The following is a 27,113-nucleotide window of genomic DNA, read 5'->3' as shown; positions in this document are numbered from 1 at the left end:
GAGTCACAGATCCCTGGCTCTGAGAAAAAACAAAAGCTGCCCCCATCAAGTGATTGACACTAAAAAACCAGGGGGACACTTGAATTCCTCCTCCGGGGGTACCCCAAGTTCTTCTGCCCCAAAGAGCTTGGAAAAAAAAGGCAAGAGACAAACAAGCTGCCATCTCTGGTAGCTGACCGCCCCGACAGGCAGGCAAATACACACAGACCCGTGTAACCAGGGCTGCATTCTGACTTTCGTGGGACCTAGGCACTTTGGCCTTCGTGGGCCCCTTCCTCCATCATAATATCAATATTACAAATTATTTTTGATATCACTTTAAATACGTCAACATTTTTTTTTCTGCTTTAGGCAACTGTCATAGATTTTCGTGGGCCCTAAAAGTTTCATTTTTTTTCTGATGTGAGAAAAAAATTACAGCATTTTCTTCGACCCTAAAAGTTCGTTTTTTTTCTTCTGCTTTTAAAAGAAATTAAAACATTTTCGTGGGGCCCTAAAAGTCTCGTGGGCCCTAGGCCCTGTGCCTACCGTGCCTAATGGATACGTCGGCCCTGCCTGTGACTTTGCAGGACACAAGGATCAAACCATCGCCTGCAAAAAGTGATTTTCATTGACAAAACTTGCCAGCTGTCTACACTGTCCGCTTGCATTTCCACAAGAACACTGACTTCCTACTGTCTGACTTCCTACTGACTTCCTACTGCTATACTCTTTTTGTGGAAAAGGGCCAGTGTAGACAACTCAGATTTGTTTTCCGCAAAAAAGCCCTGATTGCGAAAATGGCGATGGGGGCTTTTTTGCGGAAAAGCGCGTCTAGATTGGCCACGGACGCTTTTCCACAAAAAGTGCTTTTGTGGAAAAGCATCCGTGCCGATCGAGACGCTCTTTTCTGCAAATGCTTTTAACGGAAAACTTTTCCGTTAAAAGCATTTGCGGAAAATCATGCCGGTGTAGACGTAGCCAAAGAGCCTTTGGGCAGTCACTTAAAGGGTGAAAGAGGGAGGGAAGGCATGGAGTCACACAGAGTCAACCCAAAATAAAGCAAAATACCAGCTCGCGACTAGCTCCCCATTTTTTCCCCTTTATTTGCTCACGATCCCTTCCTGGTTCAGTCCACTCCCACGCCCCGAATCCCTTGGAGGCCTGGTAGTCCCGCCTGGGTTTGAATCATTCTGTGTCTCTCAGCGCCTGGCCTAACTCCCACACAAAGCGAGCGGGCAAGGGATCTTACACTATTCACGTTTCAGCACCGTATCCCCATTGGCGCTTCTGGCCCCCTGCCAACACCCTGGCTAGCTCCCTGGGTTTAACCCCGTAGTCACCAGGCGCTGGCCAGCACAGGGGGACACCCCACCACCACTGTGGCTGTTAGCGCTGGGGGGTTGGCTGCAGTCTGTCCCCCCCCCCCATCCCACCCCCGGTGTTTCCCCCTACGACCAGATCCAAAGCCCATGGAGGACAACAGGAATTTTCCCACTGACCGGTCCGGGTGTTGGGTCGGATGTTGGTACCACCCCTGCCCCGGGTGCCTGCTGGGTCAGCCCACAATCTCCAGCAGGCTCGTCCGGGCATCCTCCTGACTCTGGCAGGGATCAGAGCAGCAACCCACGGGTCCCCTGTGGTCGGGTCCCAGCTAGAACCCATGGGCACGAGTCCCTTGTGCTCTGCCAGGTTTCGAAAGCTCGTCCCAGCTCTTCCAGCCAGGAAAGACCCTAAGACCATCCAGCCAGATTCCTGTAAGGCACCCGCCAGAGACTCCCTCACTGCGAAAGACCCGGCAGGCCACCCAGCCCAGCTCCCCCAGGCTAAGGCCTTTGGCTTGGTCGCCCAACTTTGGTCCAGCCCAGTTTGAAAGGTCGCCAGCCTTAGCGTCATTCTCCCTGGAAGCCGTTCCACAAGCTAGATCGTTCTCAAAGGAAGCGCTTCTCGGCACTCGGCTTTGTCGGTCCCCTTCTGTCACGATTTCTGGAGCCCAAGGCCTTACACGCGAGGTGTTTATTCCAGAGAACGCACAGCCAGTGTTGCCAGCAGCTGTGCTATTTGGTGTGTCTCTTAAAACCTCAGCCCCCTGGAGACTTGTGAGTCAACAAGAATCTCAGCTTTCTTTAGAAAGTACGTTTTCAGCCCGCCTCGTCACAGAGAAAAGTTTGGAAATGTGCCTGAGTGCAACCCAACAGTTCAGGAACCAAAGGGCACAGGAAGAAGCCAGTGCTGGTTTCTTTTTCATCTCTTGATGCTGAAGACCTGCTCATCATTTTTGGACCCAGCTCATAACTTCTGAAAAATTGCCAATACAACAAACAGGCTTCCACGTGGCTCAAGTTCTACCTTTGTGTCTTTCGTTTACCAGTTGGGCACTCCATGGAAGCCAGGGAGCCATCTAGTGGCAACTCGCATGCTGCAAATCAACCTGTCCCCCCACCTTCCTTAAATGTCATCCCAGCCCTTAGCTAACACCCTTCCTTGGCTTTTACAGCCTTTCAAACATCCAGCTATGGATGGTTCTCATCTCCCCACCCCCCTTCCTTCTCCCTTAGCCCTGCTAGATGCATTCAGGTCTTTGCTCATAAATCAATCCCTCCGGCTCCTTAATCATTGTTATTGCTCTTTGAATTCCTCCCAGCTTTCTCGTAGGGAGGCGCTCAGGAAAGGCCATGCCCAATTATGCTAATACCAGCTGATGGTAACAATAATCATGAGACTGGTTATTATACCACACAAATAATGACCCTTTATTCCTTGTTCACACTGGATCAGGCGAGAGACTTGAGTCTTTGCCCAGATCTGCCAGCGCTTGGAGACTCCGGGCTGACGGGGACTAATTTGGCTACAACTACTCAAGAGCGAGATCTTGGAGTCACTGTGGACAGTTCTCTGAACACAGCCACCCGGTGTGCAGCGGCAGGTAAAACAGCAAACAGAATGTTAGGGGTCATTAAAAAAGGGATAGAGAATAAGACAGCGAATATCTTATGGCCTCTATATAAAACCATGGTGCGCCCACATCTGGAATACTGCGCACAGATGTGGTCGCCTCACCTCAAAAAAGATACATTGGCACTGGAAAAGGTTCAGCAAAGGGCAACAAAAATGATGAGGGGTTTGGAACGGGTCCCATATGAAGAGAGATTGAAAAGATTGGGACTTTTCTGCCTAGAAATGAGGAGATGCAGAGGGGATATGATCAAGGTCTAAAAATCATGACTGGTGTGGAATAAGTGAATAAGGAAAAGTTATTTACCTATTCCCACAAGAACTAGGGGTCACCCAATGAAATTAATAGGCAGCAGGTTTAAAACAAATCAAAGGAAGTTTTTCTTCATGCAGCGCACAGTCAACCTGTGGAACTCCTTGCCAGAGGAGGGTGTGAAGACCAGGACTTGAACAGAGTTCAAAAAAGAGCTGGATAGATTCATGGAGGTTAGGTCCATCAATGGCGATTAGCCAGGATGGGTAGGAATGGTGTCCCTAACCTCTGTTTGTCTGGAAATGGGTGACAGGAGAGGGATCACGTGAGGATTCCCTGTTGTGTTCCCTTCCTCTGGGGCACCTGGCATTGGCCACTGTGGGCAGACAGGACTAGTAGATGGACTTTTGTTCTGACCCCTTCTGGCCGTTCTTAGGTTCTTCTGTAGCAGTTCCAAAGCTCAGGTGTGTTTGGATCTGGGTTTCTGGTTCACGCCCATCAGAAAACTCAGGTTCTGAAGCCAAAGTGCAGGGTGGTTTGGACCCCTTAGTTTACTGAGCAAAGGGATCGAGTTCCAGACATGCCCCTGTTACCGTCTCTCCAATCCTGCCCCGCAAGCCTGGCGTGGCGCCCCCCCTAGTGAGGGCATCTCTAGGCCTGCACCTTTCGGAGAAGGTGGGCAGCACACGGGTGAAAAAGGCATGCAGACAAATGAGGCTTTTATATGACTTGTGCCCAGAGCACATGAGAGCCCTGGAAATGCACCGAATGCAATCAGGAGACGGTCATTAATAGTGACTGCTTTGCAGCGCACTAGAATAATAGTTGAAGCGGGTAATGAAATTTTCACTGCTGGGCTGGAGACGCTAACAAGGCACAAGATGGCGGGTAGGGGGAGCCCTGAAAGTGGGGACTAACGCCATCTGTCACCCTCCTCCCCGTGACTCTGGCGGCTCTTCCAGCCAGGCGGGCACGGCCCCGAAGAGGTGGCACGGCCCACGGTGACCTCACGTGTCAATCTCGCACGAGGGCTGCTCATTACTTTTTCATTAGGGCCCTGTCCTGACATGCATTAGCCCCGAGATGAATGAGGCGGCAGTGGGGGGGAGTGATTTATTGAACCGATCCGTCATTCTCGTGGCATTGCCGCCTGTGCCCACCCCCTGGCCCCAGCCTGGCTCGGGCGGGAAGGGCCTCTCCTCCACCTGTCGCCCGCTGAGCGTGGGCGCGTCCCGCGGAGGGGGGAGCTGGGCACCAGAGGGACGAATCCCCTTTGGGAACCCTGGGTTGGGCTCCGTTGGGTCTGCAGCTGGACCTTGCATACCACGGCCCTGCCCGTGGCAAAGGGCTCTAGGACAGCTGTTCCACGGGGCTGGGATGCCCCCAAACTTCCCTGCTCAGAGCCGCCCCCTTCACGCCCGCCACCAGCACTACAGGCAGGCCCCAGCGCCTGCTCGCGGGGGTCAGAGCCCTAAACCAGGGCCAAGAGGCTGCCTTCCCCCAGGGCACACCCTGGCCATGCCCTGCTGTGACGTAGTGTTGGTACCTTGCTGGTTGCTGTGCTGGGGCTGTGGGTGACCCCCACTGGTTGCTGTCTGTAGCACGGCCCAGCAGGACAGGGGATGGGTCACTAGGCAAGGGTCTCTCAACCTGTCCGACTGGTTACCTCCCAGGGAGAGAAACAAAGGAAGGTGGGATGCCGCCCCTGGCTGGGGGCAGGGCTGGAAGGGAGTTTTTTTAGTTCTGTCTGGGATCAGGAGGAAGCAGCCTAGGGAAAGGGGCTGGGATTTAGGGGCCCAGTCTCTCCCATCTCAAGGGGGGCCGAGGCATCCTAGGCCTGCCCTGGAACCAGATTACATCTGTGCTGTGCTGTATCCTGGAGAAGCAATAAACACCCTCTGTTCTACCGGCTGGTGGAGTCTGTCCGTGCCATTACGGGGGTGCAGGAGTCGTGGGAACCCCAACGTGCTGCCACACCTGCGTCTCTGGAGCCTCCATGCTGCTGTGTCCATGGGTGGTTCCCCTGCCATGTCCCAGCACTGTCAGCAGGGACGGGCCAACAGGGGCAGGAAGAACCAAGGTGACGGGGAGGGCCCCAGGTGATGTGGTGATGGGGGGGCCCAGGCGCTGCGGTAATGGGGGCCCCAGGCGCTGTGGTGATGGGGGCCCCAGGCGCTGTGGTGATGGGGGCCTAGGCGCTGCTGTAATGGGGGAGGCCAGACACTGCAGAGATGGGGTGGCCCAAACACTGCGGTGATGGGGGACCCAGGCGCTGTAGTGATAGGGGGGCCCAGCCTTGCTGTAGTGGGGGGCCCAAACACTGCGGTGATGGGGGGCCCAGCCTTGCTGTAGTGGGGGGCCCAAACACTGCGGTGATGGGGGACCCAGGCGCTGTAGTGATAGGGGGGCCCAGCCTTGCTGTAGTGGGGGGCCCAAACACTGCGGTGATGGGGGGCCCAGCCTTGCTGTATTGGGGGGGTCCAGACGCTGCGGTGATGGGGAGCCCAAACACTGCGGTGATGGGGGGACCAGCCTTGCTGTATTGGGGGGACCCAGGCGCTGCGGTGATGGGGACCCAGGCGCTGCGGTGATGGGGGGCCCAGGTGCTGCGGTGATGGGGGAGGCCAGACACTGCTGTGATGGGGAGCCCAGGCGCTGCCGTAATGGGGGGCCCAAACACTGCGGTGATGGGGGGCCCAGCCTTGCTGTATTGGGGGGGCCCAGGCACTGCGGTGACGGGGACCCAGGCACTGCGGTGATGGGGGGCCCAGCCTTGCTGTATTGGGGGGCCCAGTCACTGCAGTGATGGGGGGCCCAGCCTTGCTGTATTGGGGGGCCCAAACACTGCAGTGATGGGGGGCCCAGCCTTGCTGTACTGGGGGGACCCAGGCGCTGCGGTGATGGGGACCCAGGCGCTGCGGTGATGGGGGGCCCAGGTGCTGCGGTGATGGGGGAGGCCAGACACTGCTGTGATGGGGAGCCCAGGCGCTGCCGTAATGGGGGGCCCAAACACTGCGGTGATGGGGGGCCCAGCCTTGCTGTATTGGGGGGGCCCAGGCACTGCGGTGATGGGGACCCAGGCGCTGCGGTGATGGGGGGCCCAGGTGCTGCGGTGATGGGGGAGGCCAGACACTGCTGTGATGGGGAGCCCAGGCGCTGCCGTAATGGGGGGCCCAAACACTGCGGTGATGGGGGGCCCAGCCTTGCTGTATTGGGGGGGCCCAGGCACTGCGGTGACGGGGACCCAGGTGCTGCGGTGATGGTGACCCAGGCACTGCGGTGATGGGGGGCCCAGCCTTGCTGTATTGGGGGGCCCAGGCACTGCGGTGATGGGGGGCCCAGCCTTGCTGTATTGGGGGGCCCAGGCACTGCAGTGATGGGGGGCCCAGCCTTGCTGTACTGGGGGGCCCAAACACTGCAGTGATGGGGGGCCCAGCCTTGCTGTACTGGGGGGCCCAGGCACTGCGGTGATGGGGGGCCCAGCCTTGCTGTATTGGGGGGCCCAGGCACTGCAGTGATGGGGGGCCCAGCCTTGCTGTACTGGGGGGCCCAAACACTGCAGTGATGGGGGGCCCAGCCTTGCTGTACTGGGGGGACCCAGGCGCTGCGGTGACGGGGGTGCAGCCCACCTCCGACCTGGGCGCAGAGCCCTGGTGTCAGGCTGGCACAAGAACCCAGGCCCCCCCCCCCCCCCCAAGCGATTGCAGCGACGTGCTTGACAGGCCGGGCCCCCAGGCTGCGGGGTGCCCCATTGGCCCTGCCATGCAGCCTGGCACCCCCCAGAACCAGCCCCGGGAGGTCTCCCTCTGCACTACCCCCCCCCCCCGGTCTGCACGTGGGGCCGGCAGCCCCGCATCCTCGCGCTGACATGTGGGTCAGTCGTCCCCCCCCCCCGCAGGAGCCAGCCGGGCACCCGAGTTCTCCAGGTGCGGGGCGCCCTCTGCTGGGGATCCCCGCGCCCTGCAGGCGGGAGGGGAAGCGGAGGGGCGGGGCTAAGTGGGAAGTTCGCTGGGAAGGCGCAGGGCGAACAGCTGGATTGTCCCAGGAAAAGCATCTGCCCGGAGCCCATCAGAGGGGAGAGCAGCCCCCAGCCCCCAGCCCCTCGCGGAGCCTCGGCAGCTCGGGCCCCTCCCCGTGGCCTTTGGCTGGCGGTTCCCATCCCCCTCCCCAAGTTTCCTTCCAGTTTCCAGACCAAACATCTCCCCCGCTCCCCAAGAGACACCCCAGGGGGCCAGCAGGCTGCAGGCGTTGGGCGCCCAGGGATTTTCACCCCCTCCCCCAGGAAAGTGCAATGAGAAAGGTGCCCCCCCCCATCCTCGCTGCCCCAGGACAGAGTGTGAGCCTGCGGAACTCCCTGCAGCAGGATCCGCCTGGAGAAACGCAGCGAAGGGTGTTTCAAAGGATGAGCCCCTTGGTGCGAGCAGGAGAAAGCACCGGCAGATTGAACCCCCAAACCCTGCCCAGGACACCAGTCCTCCCGCTTTGGGACAACCTGGAAGACGCTTCCCGGTGCCCTTGGGCAAAGAACGACTCATGAATTCATCCTCCCAACTCCAGAGTACCAATGGGGAAACTGAGGCACGGGGCACCAATGGGGAAATGTCGGTGCACGTCACCAAGCCTGATCTGTTAGCCAGCCCTGCCTCTGGGCCTTTTAGGGTCCGTTTCCCACCCAGGGCAGGGTCCCGCTGCGGCTGGGACACTTGGCTTCGGCCTTGGTGCTGCCCAGTATAAAACCCCGGAGTTTGGGCCCAAGCGTGGTTCTGACAATGCTCCAGGCTGGCAAATTCATGGAGATGCCCAGCCCCCAAACGGCCAGAGACTGGAGCACAGCTCCCCGGCGTAGCCCTGCCGCCCCCACTGCGGGGGACATGAGCAGGGCCCCAAGAGGGGGGAGCAGACCTGCTGAGCATGGTACGAGCCCCCCGGGCCCGAGCAGGAGAGTCCGGGGGGGGCAGACCTGGGGGCACTGTGCCCTCGGCTGGCAGCCTGGGAAGAGGCCAAGGGAAGGAGAGATGGGGCAGTCTGATTGCAGGGCGCCAGGGCTCAGAGCTGCAAGGGGGGAGGGAAGTTCCCCCCAAGCTACCATGCTGGAGAGGTGCCACGGTAGGGGGAGGAGGTGAAAGCCAGGGGGTGGCCCAGGGAAGGGGGTGGAATGGGTAAGTCGGGGGGGGGAGGGCGAAACAGCAGTAGGGGCTGGATTTGATTTACCCAGAGGGGTAAGTCCCCTCCAAACTGTGACGGGAGGCAGAGCGCCACTGGAGGGAAACTGAGGCAGCAGATGGGTCTGAAGCCAGGCTTGGTCTGTCCCTGCTCCAGTGAAAGCAGGAGCCATGGCTCCAGAATCAGGGGCACAGACCAGACCTGGAGCCCAACTAAGCCGCTGACCGGAGCCGGAGCCAGGCCCTGGGGTGCAGCAGCTCCAGCGCCAGCAGAACTGAAGGTCACCCAGCCTAGACGGGGAGATGGGCTGCGAGGCAGCTTAGCCCTGTGGAAAGGGATTAGCCTGCGAAGCATGCAGGTGTGACGGGGCCGGGGAAGGAGAGAAACAGCCGCAGCAGCTGGGGTTTCTAGGGTGCCTTGCGGGCCCCAGGCACTTCCTGGCTTGTGTGTCTGCAGCCACTTCTAGGGTGGAACCCGTCCTGGATCCAAACACCTGTGAGCACCGGATACAGCTCTGCATGCCACGTTCCACAGCTCAGAGCCACTGGAACGAATCCACGTGCACAAGAGACCTCCCTCCCCCTGAAGCTAGCTCACTCGCACAGGCACAGAGAAATCCACATGCTCCAGGCACCCCCCCAAGCTAGCTCACTAATACACGACGCAGAGAAATCCCCATGCACCAGGCCTCCCTCTCCCAAGCTAGCTCACGTACACACGCGCAGAGAAATCCACATGCGCCAGAACCCCTTCCAAATAGGGTGGACAGGTGTCCAGTTTTTTACCGGACGGCCCAGTATTTGAGCTTTCTGTTCGGGAAACAAATGGAGAAAATAGAACTGTCCAGTATTTTCTAACTAAGATGTGATGTCGATTGTGATGTGATGTCAAGTGTGTCCGGTATTTTTGCTGAAACCCTCTGGCAACCCTACCTCCAAAGCTAGCTCACTAACACATGCACACAGAGATGTCCACATGCACCAGAGACCCCTGACGCTAGCTCGCTCACATGCATACACAGAGGGACGTGGCATTACACCCCTCCACAAACCCAGCATACTCCCACTGGAGCTGAAGGAGAGCTCCCTTAGCTGGCAGCAGTAGTAGGTCACTTGTCCCCTGTACAGGCCAGCCACTAGGAAGGATATCACACCCTTACCTCGCACTGCGCCCCTTTAGGGCAGTGGAGAAGAGTCAGCTAAGAGCTGGAGCGGATTCGAGATCGGACAAGGCCACCAGGTTCCTGCCCCCAAAAAGCAGCAAAGCCACATGCAAGGGCCAGAAAAGACTGCCTTTATTTTGGAACGCTTGCCCCCTTTAAAGCCACAGAGGTCGCCACAGGCTCAGCCTCCCTCCACCAGGAGGGTGAGATCCAGGACGCCAGCTGAGAGAGCAGCGCCCCATGCCAGGCCTTCCACCTGCGACTCACCCCGGGGAAGGGCGGACAGACACCGAGGGCCCTGGGCCGTATTGCACAAGGGTTGGAGACGCTTTCTGTTCTCGGGCAGGGGTGCTGGGTTGGCAGGGGGCCGGGCGCCCCGGGAGAGCACCGCAGCATCCTAGTGGCAGGGCAAAGACACCCCTCTTGCAGCAACCTCCCCCCAAGTCTCCCCCTGCAAGCGGTTCCGGCCCATTGGGGTTCTGCGTGCTGTTTTATTGCCCGCGTGCAGGGCAGCCAGATCCTGCTGGCTTCCAGCTGCCTCGGGTTTTCCCCGCCGGTGTTACGGAAGGGCGGGCAGGCGGCACGCAGCGTTGACGGGGAGAGCCGGGCGCCCCCTCCGCGGCCAGTCCCAGCGCTGCTCGGGTTGGTTCAGTGACGCCGCCCTTCAAAACTGGCATCTCCCCATCTGGCCCCCGTCCTCAGAGACGCGCCCCCCAGCCCTTTCTGGACTGAGCTCGCTTCCCGGGACCAACATCCAAGCTACAAAGCACACAATGGGAGGGGATTGGCCAAATTCGCTCCCCCTGGATGTCCAGCCATCCCGTAGCACCGATTCCCACCTCCTGCCAGCACCCCAGCCCCCTTGGGTCGGCAGAAGGCAATGCCACACTTCTTGTAGGACCTACATATAAACACTGCATTGCATAACACTCCTGCGTGGCATGTCCACGGCTTTTTTTTTTTTTGATAGTTTGGTTTTTAAACATCCTGCCCCTCCCAAGATTTGAGTTCTGTGCAGACCCCTGCTGGAATAGAAGCGAATGCAGAGGAGAAGCGAGTCCCAGCTACTTTGACAGACGAGAGGACGGTGATTTGCCTGGTTTCCTTCTCCCGGCAAAAATGTGGAGTGTCTCGTGTTTTCTCTCCTTTACCCCCCGCCCCCCCAGTGCTCAGATTCAGGGCAGCGGCCCCCTCAAACCACTCCACCAAATGGCCTCCAGCCTCCCTCGAAACCCAGGCTTCAGGGTTTTTGGAACCCCTGAAAACGGGAGGTGGAAACGAGAATTGAGTCAGCCCGGCCCTACCTAAGTCCTACTGCATCTAGCGCCACTGCTGTGCCAGACACTTCAGAGAACAATGTAACACGCCCACAAAGGGCTGTTAGGGACGGGGCAAATTCCTGCCTGACCCCACCTGCTCATCCCCCTGAAGCATGAGGATAGCTGGTCTGGAGCGCTGCCATCCCAGAGACTGCAATCCGGGCACATTACAGACAAGCTCCGGGCCCGATCCTGTCAGTGCCGTGCAAGGGGAGGCCTTGCCCAGATGGGAAGAGTGGGAGAAGCAACAAGCCATCTTCTGCAGGGAAGGGGCGAGACGTGAACACAGCGGATTGCCCCTCGGTCTCTCTTGTAGGACGGGGGCTAATCCCCCCTCCACCATGCAGGCCAAGGCTCCTCCTGCCCTTCTTACTCATGACACCGCCTCCTGCTCATTCTGATTTTTAAAGAGCCAATTCCCTTTCCCCTCCACATACTGCCTCTGTGCCCCTCACTCAGCTTGGGGAGGCAAACCAGGCAGGTTAATTTCACCCCCTCAGGCTAGTCAGTTTCAAGTCCAGGTGTTTGGTGCAGCAGCCAATCCCCAGCACAGCAGGGGAAGAGTAAAACCCAGCCAGGACTGAAGTGTTTTCACTGAAATTCGTCCGTGTCCCAGACACATTTCTGTCTGGTGTAGCGGCTGTAAAACATCCCTCGTTTTTACACACGCCCCCGCCCTACCCGAGCGTACAGCAGCATGGCGGCCTTGTTAAAAGGGCAGCACAGCGAGCTAAGGAACAGGGTGAGCTTACAGCACTGAGACAAGAAAAAGGGAGTCGAGCAGCCCCAGGATGCAGCCTGAGCCTGGAACAAAGACAACATTAAAGGAGGGAAAAACCACAGGCTGGTTTTCGGAGATTAGAGGGCGTAATTTGCTCTGGAGATGAAAGGAGCGGAAAACCGGATTAAAGTGCTGACCTACAGTCGCCTCGGGCCTCGCAGGCTTAGCTGGGACATTCCGCAGCTCCTTCCATTAGAGCAGTGTTTCTCAACCTTTATAAAAAAAGTACCCCTTAAAAAACTGTAAGTAACTCCAGTACTTACAGTTTTCAGACACTTTTTTCTACCATTGCAACACATTTGCTTAAACAACTTAATCGTAGCCAGGCAGGCGATGAAATTTGTGGGTGAAAAAAGTACAAAAAAAATAATAAAAAAAAAGCGATGAAGCTTAAAACCAAAATTCAGTTTTCTGCAAATTTGTGCATGGGCGTACCCTCCTCTCCCCCCCCCCCCGACTTCTCTCAAGTGCCCTAAGGGGACTCGTACAACTGGTTGAGAAACACTGCATTCGAGGACAGGCTGTGAGCTTACTCGATTCAATGATTTTAGGAAGGTTAAAAGATTTCTGCATTCAGAATCCCACGCCTGCCACGGAGGCTCACAGGACAACTCCTGCGGAAATCAGGATCAGACCCCAAACCAGAAATATTCTAAGCTGCGATTACTGGACTAGTCTCTGGATTCCTGGTAGTGTTGAATTCCATCAGGTAACGGAAGGGGAGCGGGTTTTCTCCTCTTTTTGCGCCTGATTTGTCCCTGATCTCTCTTGTGCTGGGCGACTGTCTTTTGCATCCTAACACTGCCATGTTGCGTTTTTCCTACAGTCGCAACACAACCGGGAGGCCTTGACTCTCCGTCACGCCACCCCCCCCCACCCGTGCGTTTCAAAGGGGCAATGCAACGGGCGGAAGGGAAGGTCTGTGCAGACAGGCAGGCAGCAGCTAGCAATGATCTCTCACGTGCACAGGGGCTGAGCCCCCCAAATTCAAACTTGCATGAAACCTGGGTCCAAACGCCCGGTTCCAATGGCAGGGCTGGGCCCAGGTGCGCAGCAGAGATACGGATTTGGGCTCCAAGCTTCCCCCGCCTTCAGGAATTGCAGCTAGCTCTCCACCCGTGGCAGAGACCCCCCAAAACTCCACCTCTACACCCCCACCCAAGTGAAAGACTTTGCCCTAAGCTGCCTCGTCGGTTCTTCCCCGGGATCTCGTTCCGAGCCACTCGGACACGAGCGTCTACAAACAGAGCAGCAGGGTTGCGCTCTACGAACCCACAGACAGGCTGGGCCGCTGTCTGGCACCCTGCAGAGAAGCAAACGTGGGCAGGCTGTGAGGAACGAGAGCAGGCCGACCCTAAAAGGACGAGGGACGCCCGGAGCAGCTAGAGAAAGGGCACAGCCAAGCCACGCCGCACACAGCAACCCCAGCCTGCTGCAAAGGCATCTGCTCCCCGCCTTGGACGGTTCTACTCCAACCAGCCACGCCGCTCGAGGCCAGTCATACTGGCTCCCTCTCCGGAAAATGCCCTCCCTTGGGAAGATCAGGGGAGCTCCCGTCCTCACGGCGAGGGCAGGAAAGCTTCCCCCCGGCCAGGGAGCTCTCCGCAGCCTTGTGGCGAAAGTTACCCCGGCCTGAGCCTCACGTCCATTCTGAAATCCCACCAGAGCAGGCCACAGCATGGCCCTGGGCACTGGCTCGCCTTGCGCCCCTGCCCACGCTGCGTCTCCCCCGAAGCACCTCGAGAACGGGCGTGCAAGGGGAGCCGCCTGGGGCCGTAGGCAGCAGGCGGGCTGGGCAGAGGGCAGGCGGCGGAGGGCCCTGCGGGGAGGAGACGGGAATGCTCGTGGTGTGGCCAGGAAAGACAAAGCTACGGCAGCACCCCCACTACCTATTGCGAGGGGTCAGCGGAGTCCGAGGCGGGACACGCAGGGCCTACGGCGACACGGCAGCCAAGAACAAAGCAGCAGCGCACGGGCGTTCGGCTAGCGCGACACTTCACGCTCTCCCCGGGAGCTCCGGACACCTGGGTCCCGCCGTGTTCCCCGATCTCTCCCTGGAGCGGCGCACGAGGGAGACCGGGGGCAGCCTGGCTTAAAGCCCTTTGTTGAAGTAGACCATCTCCGCGTGGGGAGCCTTCTCCCGGAGCAGCGCTTGGACTTCCGGCTCCAGGCGAGTGACGCGCATCGAGCTGCGGAAGGGAGAGACCGTTTCAGAGCAGAGGCGGGGAGAGCCGGAACAGCCCCCTTTCCCCGACTCCAGCCTCAATTTGTCTGCTCACGGATCTCCGCAGACAGGTTCGGATGGGGCAGCGTTCGGCTCCGGCACGTGCTCTAGGACCTGGCACGTCCCAGCCTACGGGGCGGCTCGGCAGCTCTTTGCAGCACGCGATTGGCTGCCCCGCCGCCCACGGCAGCACTTCCGTTCTGAGAGGTTCCGGAGACGTCAGCAAGGCCAGTCCCCGGCTCCGAGACAGGGCCAAGGAAATCGAGAGCAGCCCCGGCAGCTCTGTCCCGCCTGGTCCTCAGGACCTCCAGCGACAGGGATGCCCCAACCCACCCTGGAAGCCTGTTCCCGAGCTCCACCCGCTGAGAGCTGGAAAGGTTTTTCCTAATCTCTCACTGAGATCTTGGCTGCGGATTCAGCGGATTGCTTCCTGGCTACCCTCCAGGGACAGCAGGAGTAACCCATCCCGTAACTGATCACAGCCTCCGGCCTCCCTGCCTAGCGTCTCCAAGGAGCAGAGAGGTCTCACACCAGCCCCCCTGGGGTACACAAAGGTCCGCCAGGGGTACATCGACGACTCTACCTACCTGCCGGTTTCACAACAGGCTGCATACAAAGCAGGGATGTAAAATCCCGTGTAATTGGTTAACCGGTTAACTGATTAAAGGGGGGGTGGGCTGGAGCACCCCGTCCACAGCAGGTCCCATGGGGCTGGAGGAGTCCCTTTGTCCCCAGCAGGCAGGGGGCTGTTGCACCCCCCCCCCCAGCTAACAAAACCAGTAAACATCACCCGTTAGCACCGGCGCCACCCCCCAGCTGTTATCCTGGTCCGGTCTGACACCCCTAATCCAAAGCACTAGCCAACACAGTGCCAAGTAAAATTGCCTATGGAAATGCCTTGGGGATACTGCGCTAGACACGGAGATGTAAGCACAAGATTTGCATCCCGGGTGATTTATTTTAGAATGAATTCTGTGGTTGGCGGGAGGAAGTCAGCCCCCCGCGCCAGGCCTAGAGGAGGATCAGCCCCCCCTGCAAGGTCCAGCGGGGGAGCGGGGGGAGTCAGCCCCCCCTGCAAGGTCCAGCGGGGGGGCGGGGGGAGTCAGCCCACCCTGCAAGGTCCAGCGGGGGGGCGGGGGGAGTCAGCCCCACATGCAAGGTCCAGCGGGGGGGGGGGGTCAGCCCCCGCACGTTGCAGCCTGGAGCCGGACGTCAGCCCCCTGTGCCAGGTGTATCATCCTGCGACGCTTCTGAGCATCACATCTGATTTGGGGAGCCCGGCCCTTTGAAATGAGGAACGTGGGAGACCCCCAAATCAGAGCCTGAGCAGGGGCCGGATGTCCGGAAAGGTCCAGAGTCACTGTCTTACCCCATCACCGTGCATCTCACACACACACACCCCGACGGCCTGCCCTGCCCCGCTCACAAACCCCGGCCAGCCTTACCTTTTCTGCGGGAAGAGCGCGCAGCACAGCGGGGTCGCGAACACCAAGCTGTGAAAGGGAAGACACCATGAACAGAGAGGATTTCTAGCGCCTCCGCCCCGGATCGTCCCTGGAGCCATGGTGGGAACAAAAGCAGCAGCCCACAGAACAGGGGTGGGCCGTAAGCAGGTCCCATGGGGCTGGTGTTAGCCCTCGCCGGTCGCCAGATGCTTTATTTGCCTGTGTGCCAGGGTTCTCTCTCATTTGTTCCACCAGTGTGCGGAATGAATTTTGTTCTGTGCACCAGGCATGTGCAAATGTGCACCACCAGGAGACACACTCATGCTGATCAGCTGGGCGGCATTTGAATTTCTCGTGAGTGGCCGCCCTAGCGCTCAGCGTACAGGGAACATTGCTGAGCACCTGCAGGTACGACCGCCCGCAACTCTCGTCGGCTGCAAATCGCCGTTCCTGGCCCCTAGGAGCTGCCCACGGCGAGCAGCCGGCTCTGTGGACGCACAGGGAAATAAAGCGACAGGCGGCCCACCAGGAGCTAACCCTGGCAAGCCACGCCCGGCCCGCAGGCCGCATATCGCCCACCCCGGCACAGAGCGAGAGGCTGGCATGAGCACCAGAAACCACGCCTGCCTCTGGGTGGAACAGGCCCACGGCAGGGAGGAAGGAGAGACAGGTGATCAGGGCTGCGGGCTGGGACTCAGGAGACCCAGGTCCATCGGCGGATCTGGTGCCTCCACCCCCAATGGGGGGATCTTGTGGGAAAACTCCCCCATGAAAACGAGGTGCAGCAATGAGGGCTGGGGCAGCCCCTAAATGAGACAGGGAGAGACACCGCCATTCCCCCTCCTCTGCCCCCAATGAACCTCCCGGCCAGGTTCCCTTCTCCCTGGATTACTCCAATGGGGCGACCCGGCTGCTGAGCTGAAGTATCCAACCCCCTGACCCTACCACATTGTACTGGAAACCTTCCCAGACGCACACACGCCTGTGAGTTTTATCCCTTCCCGCTGCTGTGGGAAATACAACCAGAAGCCACCGGTTCAGGGTCTCTTGCCGCCCCTGCTTCTGGCCTGACCCAGAAGCCTCGTGCCTGACAAAAATCCTGCAGCAGGGAGTTCCGCAGGGCATGCGTACACACGGCAAAGCAGTGGCCTGGCCCACGGACTTGGTCTGACTTTTCTGGCCAGGAATTTAACTGCAACATAAATGATGAGGCGAGAGTGGGGAACGACGGGCTCTTCCCTGCGCCTTCCCTTCAACGGCTCTCGGCCGTCCTGCTTGGAGCCCAACCAGCTTGAAGCAAAAGACGCGTCGGACTCCAAGACCGGGCTAGCAAATCCAGGGGCTTCTCCCCATCAGCTGGGCTGGGCGAGCTTCCCCGCTTGGCAGCCGTCACTTACCAGAACCCCACCAGTCCGACCTGCAAGGGGGCGTTCAGCCAGGGGTACCGCTGCAGAGAGAGAGAGGGGGACCTGGGTTAGCAAGAGGGTTCTAGTAATGGGGGAGGGGGGCTACAGATCACAGGGTCCCTGACATGTCACGGCCAAGGGGACTGTTTGGAGGGGTAGGCACCATGCACTGTGATCCAGTGATCCATGCAGAGCTGCCGGCTCCTCCCTCGTTCCCAGCTCCCCAGCAGCTCGGAAAGAGGGGAAAGTCCTTCTCTAGGGTCCCTTCTCCCCTGTGGCACCGGCAGGGTTGGTGCGTCCCATCAAGGGGAGTGGGGGGGGGGGGGACAGGAGACGAGCACTGTCAGACCGCAGTCCGGGCTTAGGGACAACCCCCCATCTCCAGGCACTCCCAGGGCTCCAGAGCAGGGGTCCCTGTAAGCTGAGCGCTTGGGCAGCTGCCCAGGAGAGATTCTGGGGCCGCCCAGCTGATTTGCAGAGCGCCCACCGCGTGTGGTTCTAGGGGTGGTGCACATCTGCACATGCCTTGGTGCACACCACAAAATGTATTCCGCACAGGGATGGAAAACCTTCCAGGGAACATTGCTCCAGAGGCACGGTCCCCGCAGCCCAGGGGTCGGCGCCCGATGGCTCGCGAGCCAAATCTGCCTTTTTCGGCAGCCACCACACCACCCTGGCCCCAGCTCCAGCCCCGGGGAGAGACCTGATGGCTCCTGCCTCCTCAGGGTGCCATGGGACGCCGCTTCCCACTGCCTCGTGCCCCGCGCCGCAGGGCTGGCAGGAGCCCCTGGCAGGGGCGTGCACGGGCTCCGGGGGGCGGGGGTGTGGTCTCGTATTTCACAGCAACTGCTATTAATGATTCTTATTCTGGTGCATTCGAATGTTGTAGTTGCCCAACAGAAACAAGGGGAGACAGACCTAGATCCACGCACGGACTTACACGCCCGGATCAGCCTAGACTCATGCAATCCTAGAGCTGGAAGAGACCTCAGGAGTCATCAAGTCCAGCCCCCTGCTCTAGGCAGGACCAATCCCAACTCAATCAACCTGGCCAGAGCTTGGTCAAGCTGAGACTTAAACACCTCTAGGGATGGAGATTCCACTACTTCCCTAGGGAACCCAGCCCAGAGCTTCCCCACCCGCCTAGGGAAAGAGTTTTTCCTAATCTCCAACCTAGACCTCTCCCACTGCAACTTGAGCCCATTGCTCCTTGTTCTGCCATCTGTCCCCACTGAGAACAGCCTCTCTCCAGCCTCTTTGGAACCCCCTGCAGGGAGTTGCAGGCTGCTCTCAAATCCCCCCTCACTCTTCTCTTCTGCAGACTAAACAGACCCAAATCCCTCAGCCCCTCCTCATAGGTCATGTGCTCCAGCCCCCGCATCATTTTGGTCGCCCTCCGCTGGGCCCTCTCCAATGCGTCCACATCCCTTCTGTAATGGGGGGGCCCAGAACTGGACACAACACTCCAGATGTGGCCTCACCAGAGCCGAATAAAGGGGAATAATGACATCTCTGGATCTGCTGGAAATGCTCCTCCTAATGCAGCCCAATATGCCATTAGCCTTCTGGCTACAAGGGCGCCCTGTTGACTCATATCCGGCTTCTCATCCACTGTAACCCCCAGGGCCTTTTCTGCAGAACTGCTGCTTAGCCAGTCGGTCCCCAGCCTGTAACAATACTTGGGATTCTTCTGTCCCAAGTGCAGGACTCTGCCCTTGTCCTTGTTGAACCTGGACGGGCCCCGTGCGCCATTAACCCTCACGTCAATTACCAAGACTAGACGCTGCGTGTTTTCAGCCATGCAAACGGGCATTCTCGTGCGGTTCTTTGTGGGCCACTTTGGTGCCGTTCGGCTCTTTGGTCTGAAAAGGCTGCGGCCCCGGATCCACCTGGTGCTTACGGGTCTGTCTACACGGCGCCCGGATTCCGGTCTGAACCCAGCAGCTCCCTGCCAGCCCAGGCTACACACAGAGCCGCCGTGTAGAGAATCTCTGCACCTCCACCGTCAGCCAGAGCGATGGGAACCCTCCTGCCCCCAGCCCAGCAACGGGCTGGATTCCCAACCCCCCAGGATGACCTCGGGGTGCCCCCAGGATTCCCAGGGCTCTCGCTGCCCCTTGGCCGAGGGGGCACCCCAGGCCGCATAGACGGGACGACAGCCAGCCCCCGGGAGAGGCTGCTGGGGCAGGCCTGGGCTGGGAACGTCACGACGGCCCGTGCCACGGACTTACCTTCAGGAACGCTCTTTTCTCCAGGGCGTTCATGATCACGGGGGGGATGGCTGGGAAGGGGAAGGGGAAGGAGAAGGACGTTAGCGGGCGGCAGGAAGAGCGGGCGGGCTGAAGATCGACCCGCGTCGGTGACATCGGGGCCCAAAGAGCCCCGGATCCAGCCCGGACGCAGCGCAGCTCCGCCCGGGAAGGGACTCACCCATGGCGGGGGCGGCCATGCCGATGCGGGACACCACCACCTGAGTGATGGCTTGGCGGGCCGCTGCCCTCGACTCCCCCAGCCGGTTCCCGTCCTCATCCATCACAGGGATCCCAAACTTCAGCTCCCTGCGGAAGACACAGACCGGGGTCCGTTACCACTGCCTGGGCCCGACTGGGTCTGCGTTTGATGGGAGGCGTTTCTGTCTGGAAACTGACCCTTATTCCAGCGCTAGCAACTAAAACAACCCTCATGCTTCAGGGCACGTACTGACCAGCCACAGGGGTCAGGAAGCAATCCCTCCTGTCCCGGAGCTGCATTGCTGAACAAGAGCAGGACGGAGGATGGGCTTGCCTTCCCCCTCCAGCACCAGACTGTTGGTGCCGCCAGAAGCAAGGGGCCCGAGGGGGAAGGTCTCTTACCTCTGCCGCATTAGAGGAATGTTGATGCAGTTGGCCGCTGCCACGGCAGCAAAAGGCACGTATCGGCCGATAATTGACGGCAAATGCTGCAGAGGGGGAGAAGAGAGAATCGCACACCAGGAAATGAAACGGGAGAAGGGAGAATAGGCCAGTGGTTAGAGCACAGGGCTTGCTTCCATTGCGGGCTCTGCCCGAGCCAGTCACTTGCACCTCTCCAGGCCTCCTTTCCCCCTCAGGAAAGCAGGAATAACAACTGGGCCTGTGTCTGCCTGGTGCGTTTACATTCCCCACGGCCCTGATCTCAGCTGGGGTCCCTGCTGGCTCCGTTCTCCAGTGGATTCCAGCTGGCCACAGCTTGTCTTAGGGTTGCCGGCTCTGCGCTGGCTAATCCCGCAGGGCACAGCTCCAGGGGGGCCCTCGGGCCCACCCCCAGCGGGAGAGCAGAATCAAGGCCAGTACTGTCTGCTGGTGGTGCTGGTAGCTGGGGCAGAGAGCCGGTGGGGGGCACTGGACGCCCGATGGAGGGACACGGGTGGCAGTAAAATGTTTGGGGCTCCCCTAAAAGAGAGACACACACACCCCCCTCCCGGGCTCCTGGGTGGACGGGCATGAATGCAGAGCTGCAAGGAGTGGCCGGAGACCAGCGCCTTGTCCTGCAGCATGACGCCTGGGCAGCCCCTCTCTCCGGGCCCCGGGCCAGGCGTGCCCCGACCTTGGGTCCCTACCTTAGTGAGAGACTTGAGTCCCAGCGCGGTCACGACCGCCCCCGTGGTGGCGCTGACGTAGGCCGTCCCCAGCTGGCTACAAAGGAAGCGGGCAAGTCCAGAGAGTCAGCAACCCGCTGGGCAGGCCGCTCCATGGGGAGCCCTTCCCTCCCGGTACCCCGGAGGCTCCCTCCAATTTTTCCATTCGTGTGCAGAATAATTTTTTCCATGCACCAATACATGTGGGGATGTGCACCACCCACAGAAACACAGTGGGCAGCTGGGCATCACCTGAATCGCTCCTGGGTGGCTGCCCAAGCACTTAGTTAACAGGGAAGAAGAGCAGGGCACCAGCCTGGCACCCCTGCAGGGAGCCCGCTGCACCGACTCCATCAGCCTGCAGCAAGTGGCCGCACCTGTTCCGGAAGCAGCCGCATTCGCGGCACTCGGCGCGTGGCCATGCCATGGGGACGGCCCCAGCCCTGCCTGGTGACGCAGCGCCCCAAGGCTGCCCGGCTTTCCCAGTCTCTGCGGCCCCCTTACCCGACGGTGATGGGGGCGTCTCCGCTCCGGTTGGTGTAGTTCACGATGGCGTTGAAGGACTGGTTCACCCACTGCCAGAGCAGCACCGCGGGGGTCGTCCTGCGCAGGGGGAGAGCACGTCACAGGCTGGGCAGGGAGCAGCCCGAGGGGATGGGCGGGAATGGGCCCCGAGGGGGCGCTGGAGAGGTTTGGGGGAGTCCCCGCCCCAGGGCCAGCAGGGGGCACTGGAAAGGTTTGGAGGGTCCCCGTCCCAGGGCCAGCAGGGGGCGCTGGAGAGGTTTGGAGGGTCCCCATCCCAGGGCCAGCAGGGGGCACTGGAGAGGTTTGGAGGGTCCCTGTCCCAGGGCCAGCAGGGGGCACTAGAGAGGTTTGGAGGGTCCCCATCCCAGGGCCAGCAGGGGGCACTGGAGAGGTTTGGAGGGACCCTGTCCCAGGGCCAGCAGGGGGCACTGGAGAGGTTTGGAGGGTCCCCATCCCAGGGCCAGCAGGGGGCACTGGAGAGGTTTGGAGGGTCCCCGTCCCAGGGCCAGCAGGGGGCACTGGAGAGGTTTGGAGGGTCCCCGTCCCAGGGCCAGCAGGGGGCACTGGAGAGGTTTGGAGGGTCCCTGTCCCAGGGCCAGCAGGGGGCGCTGGAGAGGTTTGGAGGGTCCCCTCCCTGGGGCCAGCAGGGGGCGCTGGAGAGGTTTGGAGGGTCCCCGTCCCAGGGCCAGCAGGGGGCGCTGGAGAGGTTTGGAGGGTCCCCTCCCTGGGGCCAGCAGGGGGCACTGGAGAGGTTTGGAGGGTCCCCGTCCCAGGGCCAGCAGGGGGCGCTGGAGAGGTTTGGAGGGTCCCCTCCCTGGGGCCAGCAGGGGGCGCTGGAGAGGTTTGGAGGGTCCCCTCCCTGGGGCCAGCAGGGGGCACTGGAGAGGTTTGGAGGGTCCCCGTCCCAGGGCCAGCAGGGGGCGCTGGAGAGGTTTGGAGGGTCCCCTCCCTGGGGCCAGCAGGGGGCGCTGGAGAGGTTTGGAGGGTCCCCGTCCCAGGGCCAGCAGGGGGCGCTGGAGAGGTTTGGAGGGTCCCCTCCCTGGGGCCAGCAGGGGGCGCTGGAGAGGTTTGGAGGGTCCCCTCCTTGGGGCCAGCAGGGGGCACTGGAGAGGTTTGGAGGGTCCCCTCCCTGGGGCCAGCAGGGGGCACTGGAGAGGTTTGGGGGGGTCCCCGTCCCGGGGCCAGCAGGGGGTGCTGGAGAGGTTTGGAGGGTCCCCTCCCTGGGGCCAGCAGGGGGCACTGGAGAGGTTTGGGGGGGTCCCCGTCCCGGGGCCAGCAGGGGGTGCTGGAGAGGTTTGGAGGGTCCCCTCCCTGGGGCCAGCAGGGGGCGCTGGAAGGTCCGGGCAGGGGTCCCTGCCCCCCAGGGCCCACGTGCCTGTAGAAGGTGAGCATGCAGCCGGTGATGGTCATGTTCATGGGCACCTGGGCCGACATGCGCCCGATCAGGATCATCTTCTCCCCGGTGTCGGGGTGGAAGGCCGAGTCGTAGACGTACTTCGCCCGCCAGAGCTGGTCCTCCGTCAGGCCCGGCGCCGCCCTCCCCGACCTGCGGCGGTGCCAGGGGGAGGGAGCCGTGACTAGCTACCCCCGTTCGCACTGCCCTGCCCGCTGCCAGGACCCCCGCGCCCAAGCCGGGCACCGCCTGCCCCTTCCAGGGCAAACGCCCCACGCCAGCTGCCTCCGGCTCCTTCCCGGGGAGAGCTGGCGGCTTCAGCGAGCGCCCCTGGCCAAGCCGGAGGTCTCCCTGGAGCGAACGCCCTCCCCAGCCTCTCTGGCGGGCACCGAGGCCCGGGCTGCCCCGTCTCCAGCTGGAATGATGTCCCCACGAGTTACGTCTCCCCTGGGAGGAGGCCAGTGCCACTTGGCTTCCTCCTCCCCACGATGCCAGCGCCCCGGACGTCACGGCTACCGCCGGCTCCCCACCCTCCGCCGTGCCACGCCGCCCTCTGGGCTTAAACCCCAACCCGCCCATGCCCTGCCACGGCCCCGGGCACTGCCCGCCCCCCCCACATCACTGCCGTGGCCCTGGGCACTGCCCGCCCCCCCCACATCACTGCCGTGGCCCCAGGCATTGCCCGCCCCCCCACCCTTCCCACGTCACCGCCCGGCCCTGTACTTCCATGCCAGGACGAGGACAGCTCATTCAAGCCAAGGGCACGGATCACCTGCCATCCCCTCCCACGCCCAGGGCACCACCCCAAGCCTGCCCCCGGGAGTCCCCGTGGCACACAGCCGGATGGCAGAGAGCGTCCCTCCCCCGAGCACCAGCGGGGGACTCGGCGCAGGCGTCCCAGCCCACCTGTAATCCTCAACCACCCTGCGGGCGTCCTCCAGCGCGGCCCCGGACAGCAGCAGGTTCCGGGGGTCGGTCACCGTGAAGAAGTGCTTGGCCCGGCCCAGGAAGGTGCCCTGATCCCACCGGGGCTCCCGGATGTTGATGTGCAAGGGCAGCCCCTCCGCCATCCTCTGGGGGGAGACGGCGCGCCGGGAGGTTACGGGCTGAACCAGAGACACCCCACGGAGGGGGCCCAGCTCCCGCCGGACAGGCACTCGGGGAGGGGGCCTGCCTCCGCTGCAGGGGCCCGGGGAGACCGGTCCACAGATCAGCTCTGCTGTGCTCTTCCCCCGCAGGGCACTGTCCTCCCCGGGGGAGGGGCCATGGCGTCCTGTGACCCTCACTCGCCCGGAGAGGCTGGGGGGCAGTGACCCCCCCCCTCCCCCCAGCATGCGCACACGGCGCTGGAGCAGCCAGCAAAAACCTCCAGGAGGCAGCTGGAGCCGGCTGGGATCCACCCGGCAAACACAGCTCAGCCCACTGAGGATGCCCTGGCCCCGCCCGCGCCCAGCCCTGGGGCACCGGACTCCCCGGTTCTGTTCCCAGCACCGGCGCGGGCCCCCGGGCAGTGCCCCGGGCCTGGGAAACGGAGCCAGCCTCGCAGGGCCGAAATCTCGCCAGGCCCGGAAAGCGCCCGGAGCCGCTAGAGCCAACAGGGCAGCTGACAAGAGGGGAGCAGGTTCCTCGGCCAGGGACCAGAGCCCCGGGCAGGGGGGCAGGATGCTGTCCCACCCCCCAGCCCGTCAGAGAAGGGAGCAGCCAGTAAGACCCACAGCTCCTCCGGGTAGCGCCCATCCCCCTCTAGAGGGCTCCTGCATGGGATCCGGCCCCACGCCGGCAAGGCGGGGGTTAAGGGGAGCCCAGGGCTCCGGTCCGGGGCTCGCAGGCGATTAAGGATTAGACCGAGCGGGCGGTGCCCAGGCAGGACGGATGGAGAGTCGGCAGAAGGAGCTTATCCTGAGGAACAGCTGGTGCGCTGGGGTGCCAGGCAGCCATGGGAGGCTAAAGAACCACCGGCCGCTGCCCAGGACGCCAGAACGAGGGAAGCCTACTGTAAATGGGCCATGCCAGGAGGGAAACTGAGGCAGCGTCCCCCACTGCACCGCACGGGGGCAGCCAGAGGTTGCAACAGCCCTGGCTAACGGAGCGGGCTTGGCCTCGCGCCGGCCTGGCAGTGTCCGCAGAGAACCCGGCCCGGTGTCAATCCGGAGTCATTCCCTGCCAACAACGGAGTCCCAGCAGCCCCACCCTGGTGTGAGCAAACGCCTGGCGCCCTCCGGCTCTTTCCGTCTCTCTCCTGCCATCTGGCTCCGGCTAAAGCCTGTGCATTTCCCCCTCGCTCCAGCCTCCGGCAGCTCCCCCAGGCCAGCCGGACCCGGGCGGATTCTAGGGTTTGTCCCGCTCTCCAGCAGGAGCGATCCTGGGAGCCCCGCCTGGGGGGGGGCTGCTAATGGGACACCAGGGGCCTGCCTGCCCCCCCAGCGTGTCGTTCTGCTGCTAACTCTGGTGTCTCCCAAGGCGGGCGAGCTCCGCGGGGGACGTGACCCCTGCAAGCGCTGGGCTGCCCCGAACAGCGAACGCTGGAGTGTGCAGAGCCCACAGGCTCAGGGCCATGCCCCCAGGCCAGCGACTCGGCTCCCCCAAAGCCAAAGGGCCTTCCCTGGGCCTCCGTGACCTACGTCCCTACCCAAAGCCACGGGAGATGGCCGGAGATGCAGAGGAGAAGGCTCCTGCGCCAGCGAGGTAGGATGCGGGCACCACGGCGAGGGAGCCGGCCGGGGAGCAGCGTGAGACAAGGACCACGGGACAGGCTGGGGCGGTGGCTGGTCGCCCAATGTCTCCGCTCTGCCGCCTGCCCAGAGCATCACCCGCCTGGCAGCTGCGGCAGCCACTCCGGCTAGGCCCAGCGGCAGGGGGCCCCGGGAGGCAGCCCAGGGTGGGGGGCAGGCGAGCGAAATGGGGTGCCCCCCGCAGCCAGGCCCGGTCACTCGGGGCAGGTGCCTCAAACCTAGGAGGATGCCAGGCAGGCGACCGGGCCCAGCCCTGGCGGAGGGGACCAAGGTCAAAGCAGGTGCCAGCGCCCGGCTCCGCTGCTCGCCCCCTGCCCGAGCCGCGCCACGTGCCCGCTGGGCGCAGCGCCCGGGCAGGCCGGCGAGGGGCCCCCGCCCCGTTCCCACGGGCGCCCTGGAGCCCTGCGCCCCGAGCCGGGAGCGAATCCCCGGGGGGGGGCACAAACCCGGGCACTGGCAGCCTGACCCCCCAGCTGCCTCCGCGCAGGCCGCCCGGCTGCTGTCACGGGGGGGTGGGGAAGGGGGACGTGACCCTCCCCAGGACCCCCGGGGCGATCCGGGCACGCGTGGACCTCAGGAGCCCGCCCGGACACCCCCCGCCCGCCTGCCTGGCTGCAGGGCGCCTCCTCCCCGCGCCCAGGGCGGCTCCGACTCACCGGCTCGCTGGCAGCGCCGGCCCCGCCCGTGCTCCCCGGCTCGGCTCGGCTCGGCAGCGGCCCAGTGCGCAGCGGCGCCGCGCCCAGGGCGCGCAGGCCGGAGGGCGGGGAGCGCAGCTGGAAGGGGCCGGCGCTGGCGGGGCGGAGCCAGGCGGCTGCGGGCGCAGGGGCCGTGCCCAGCCGGCCGGGGCGCTGGCACGCGTGCTCGGGGCGGGGGGCGCATGACCACCCGGGGCCCGATCCTGCCCCGCGGCCCAGGCTCGCCGTGACCCGCTCAGGGACCTGGCGGAGCAGTTTGCCCCCAAGAGAAGGCGGCCGGGCCGGGTCGCTGCCATGCCCCTGCCCAGGGCTTCCTGGAGCTCCCTGGCTGGCTGATCTGGGCCTCCCCTTGGGGCGAGCGCCAGCCGCCTCGGGGCGCCCTCAGCGGGGCTGGGGTAATCCTGGGTCCCCGCATCTGCAGCATGAACCCTGGACCCACCCCAGCGCCTGCACCCGCACCCCAGCCAGAGAACAGCAGAGCGGCCAGACGGGGTCAGACCAAAGGTCCCTCCAGCCCAGGGTCCTGTCTGCCCACAGTGGCACTGCCAGGTGCCCCAGAGGGAGGGAACAGCACAGGGAACCAACCAGTGATCCCTCCCCTGTCGCCCATTCCCAGCCTCTGACAGACAGAGGCCAGGGACACCCTCCCTACCCATCCCCGCTAACAGCCATGGATGGACCTAACCTCCCTGAATCCATCTAGCTCTTTTTTTAACCCTATTGTAGTCTTGGCCTTCACAACATCCTCTGGCGAGGAGTTCCACAGGTTGGCGTGCAGAAAAACTTCCTTTCCTTTGTTTTAAACCTGCTCCCTATTTATTTCATGTGGTGACCCCTACCTCTTATGTGATGGGAGCAAGGAAATAATTTTTCCTTATTCACTTTCTCCACACCTGTGGTGATTTTATAGATCTCGATCGTACCCCCTCCTCGTCTCCTCTTTTCTAAGCTGAAAAGTCCCGGTCTTTTAATTTCTCTTCATATGGGACCCGTTCAAACCCCACATTGATTCTGTTGCCCTTTTCTGCACGGTGTCCAATGCCGAGATACCTTTTCGGAGAAGAGGCGACCACAGTGCCCACGCCCCGGCCCCTCAGCCCCACCCTTGCCCATCCCTATTGTTCAGTGATCCATCGCCTCCGGATGGGTGCCCACAAGGCGCGGACAGAATCTCAGGGAACACCGGCCCCCAAGACTCACTGTGCACACCACAGGGAGGCTGCTGGACACAGAGGGGTGCTCTTTGGGTAGGAGAGATGCCCAGCTGCCCCGGGAGCCAAGGCCCCACGGAGGGCAGGGGCTGTGTGAGGGGTGCAGACGGACCGGGCATGAGAAAAGGACGGGGCTTCTATTCGGGGTCTGTTTCCGAGCCCGGTTTAGGAGTTTTCCCAAATCACCGCCACGTTCCTTCCCTCCCTTTTAGTCCGAGTTTCTAGCTCAGCCTCGGTGCGCGAGCCTCTCCAAGCGCCTGGCGCGGGGTGTGAAT

The 27,113-nt window shown here is 62.0% G+C and overlaps 1 protein-coding gene across 1 annotated transcript; it reads right to left on the bottom strand.

Annotated features, from left to right (window-relative positions):
- Nucleotides 1-9,622: 9,622 nt before the first annotated feature.
- Nucleotides 9,623-25,744, bottom strand: SFXN3 (sideroflexin 3). The gene is made up of 11 exons (XM_075935596.2): nt 25,589-25,744; nt 23,107-23,273; nt 22,183-22,353; nt 20,787-20,885; nt 20,265-20,340; nt 19,540-19,625; nt 19,118-19,245; nt 18,919-18,968; nt 16,679-16,728; nt 15,282-15,329; nt 9,623-13,801 (listed from the first exon to the last, which is right to left on the bottom strand). Exons 2-11 carry the CDS (start codon nt 23,268-23,270, stop codon nt 13,705-13,707), a joined length of 969 nt encoding a protein of 322 aa, XP_075791711.2. The 5' UTR covers nt 23,271-23,273; nt 25,589-25,744; the 3' UTR covers nt 9,623-13,704.
- Nucleotides 25,745-27,113: the final 1,369 nt, after the last annotated feature.

This window comes from Pelodiscus sinensis, chromosome 8 (assembly GCF_052426305.1).
Source record: "Pelodiscus sinensis isolate ZL-2025 chromosome 8, ASM5242630v1, whole genome shotgun sequence".
NCBI lineage: Eukaryota > Metazoa > Chordata > Testudines > Trionychidae > Pelodiscus > Pelodiscus sinensis.
The sequence above is the reverse complement of the archived record's forward strand: the minus strand, read 5'-3'. Positions and strand labels throughout refer to the sequence as shown.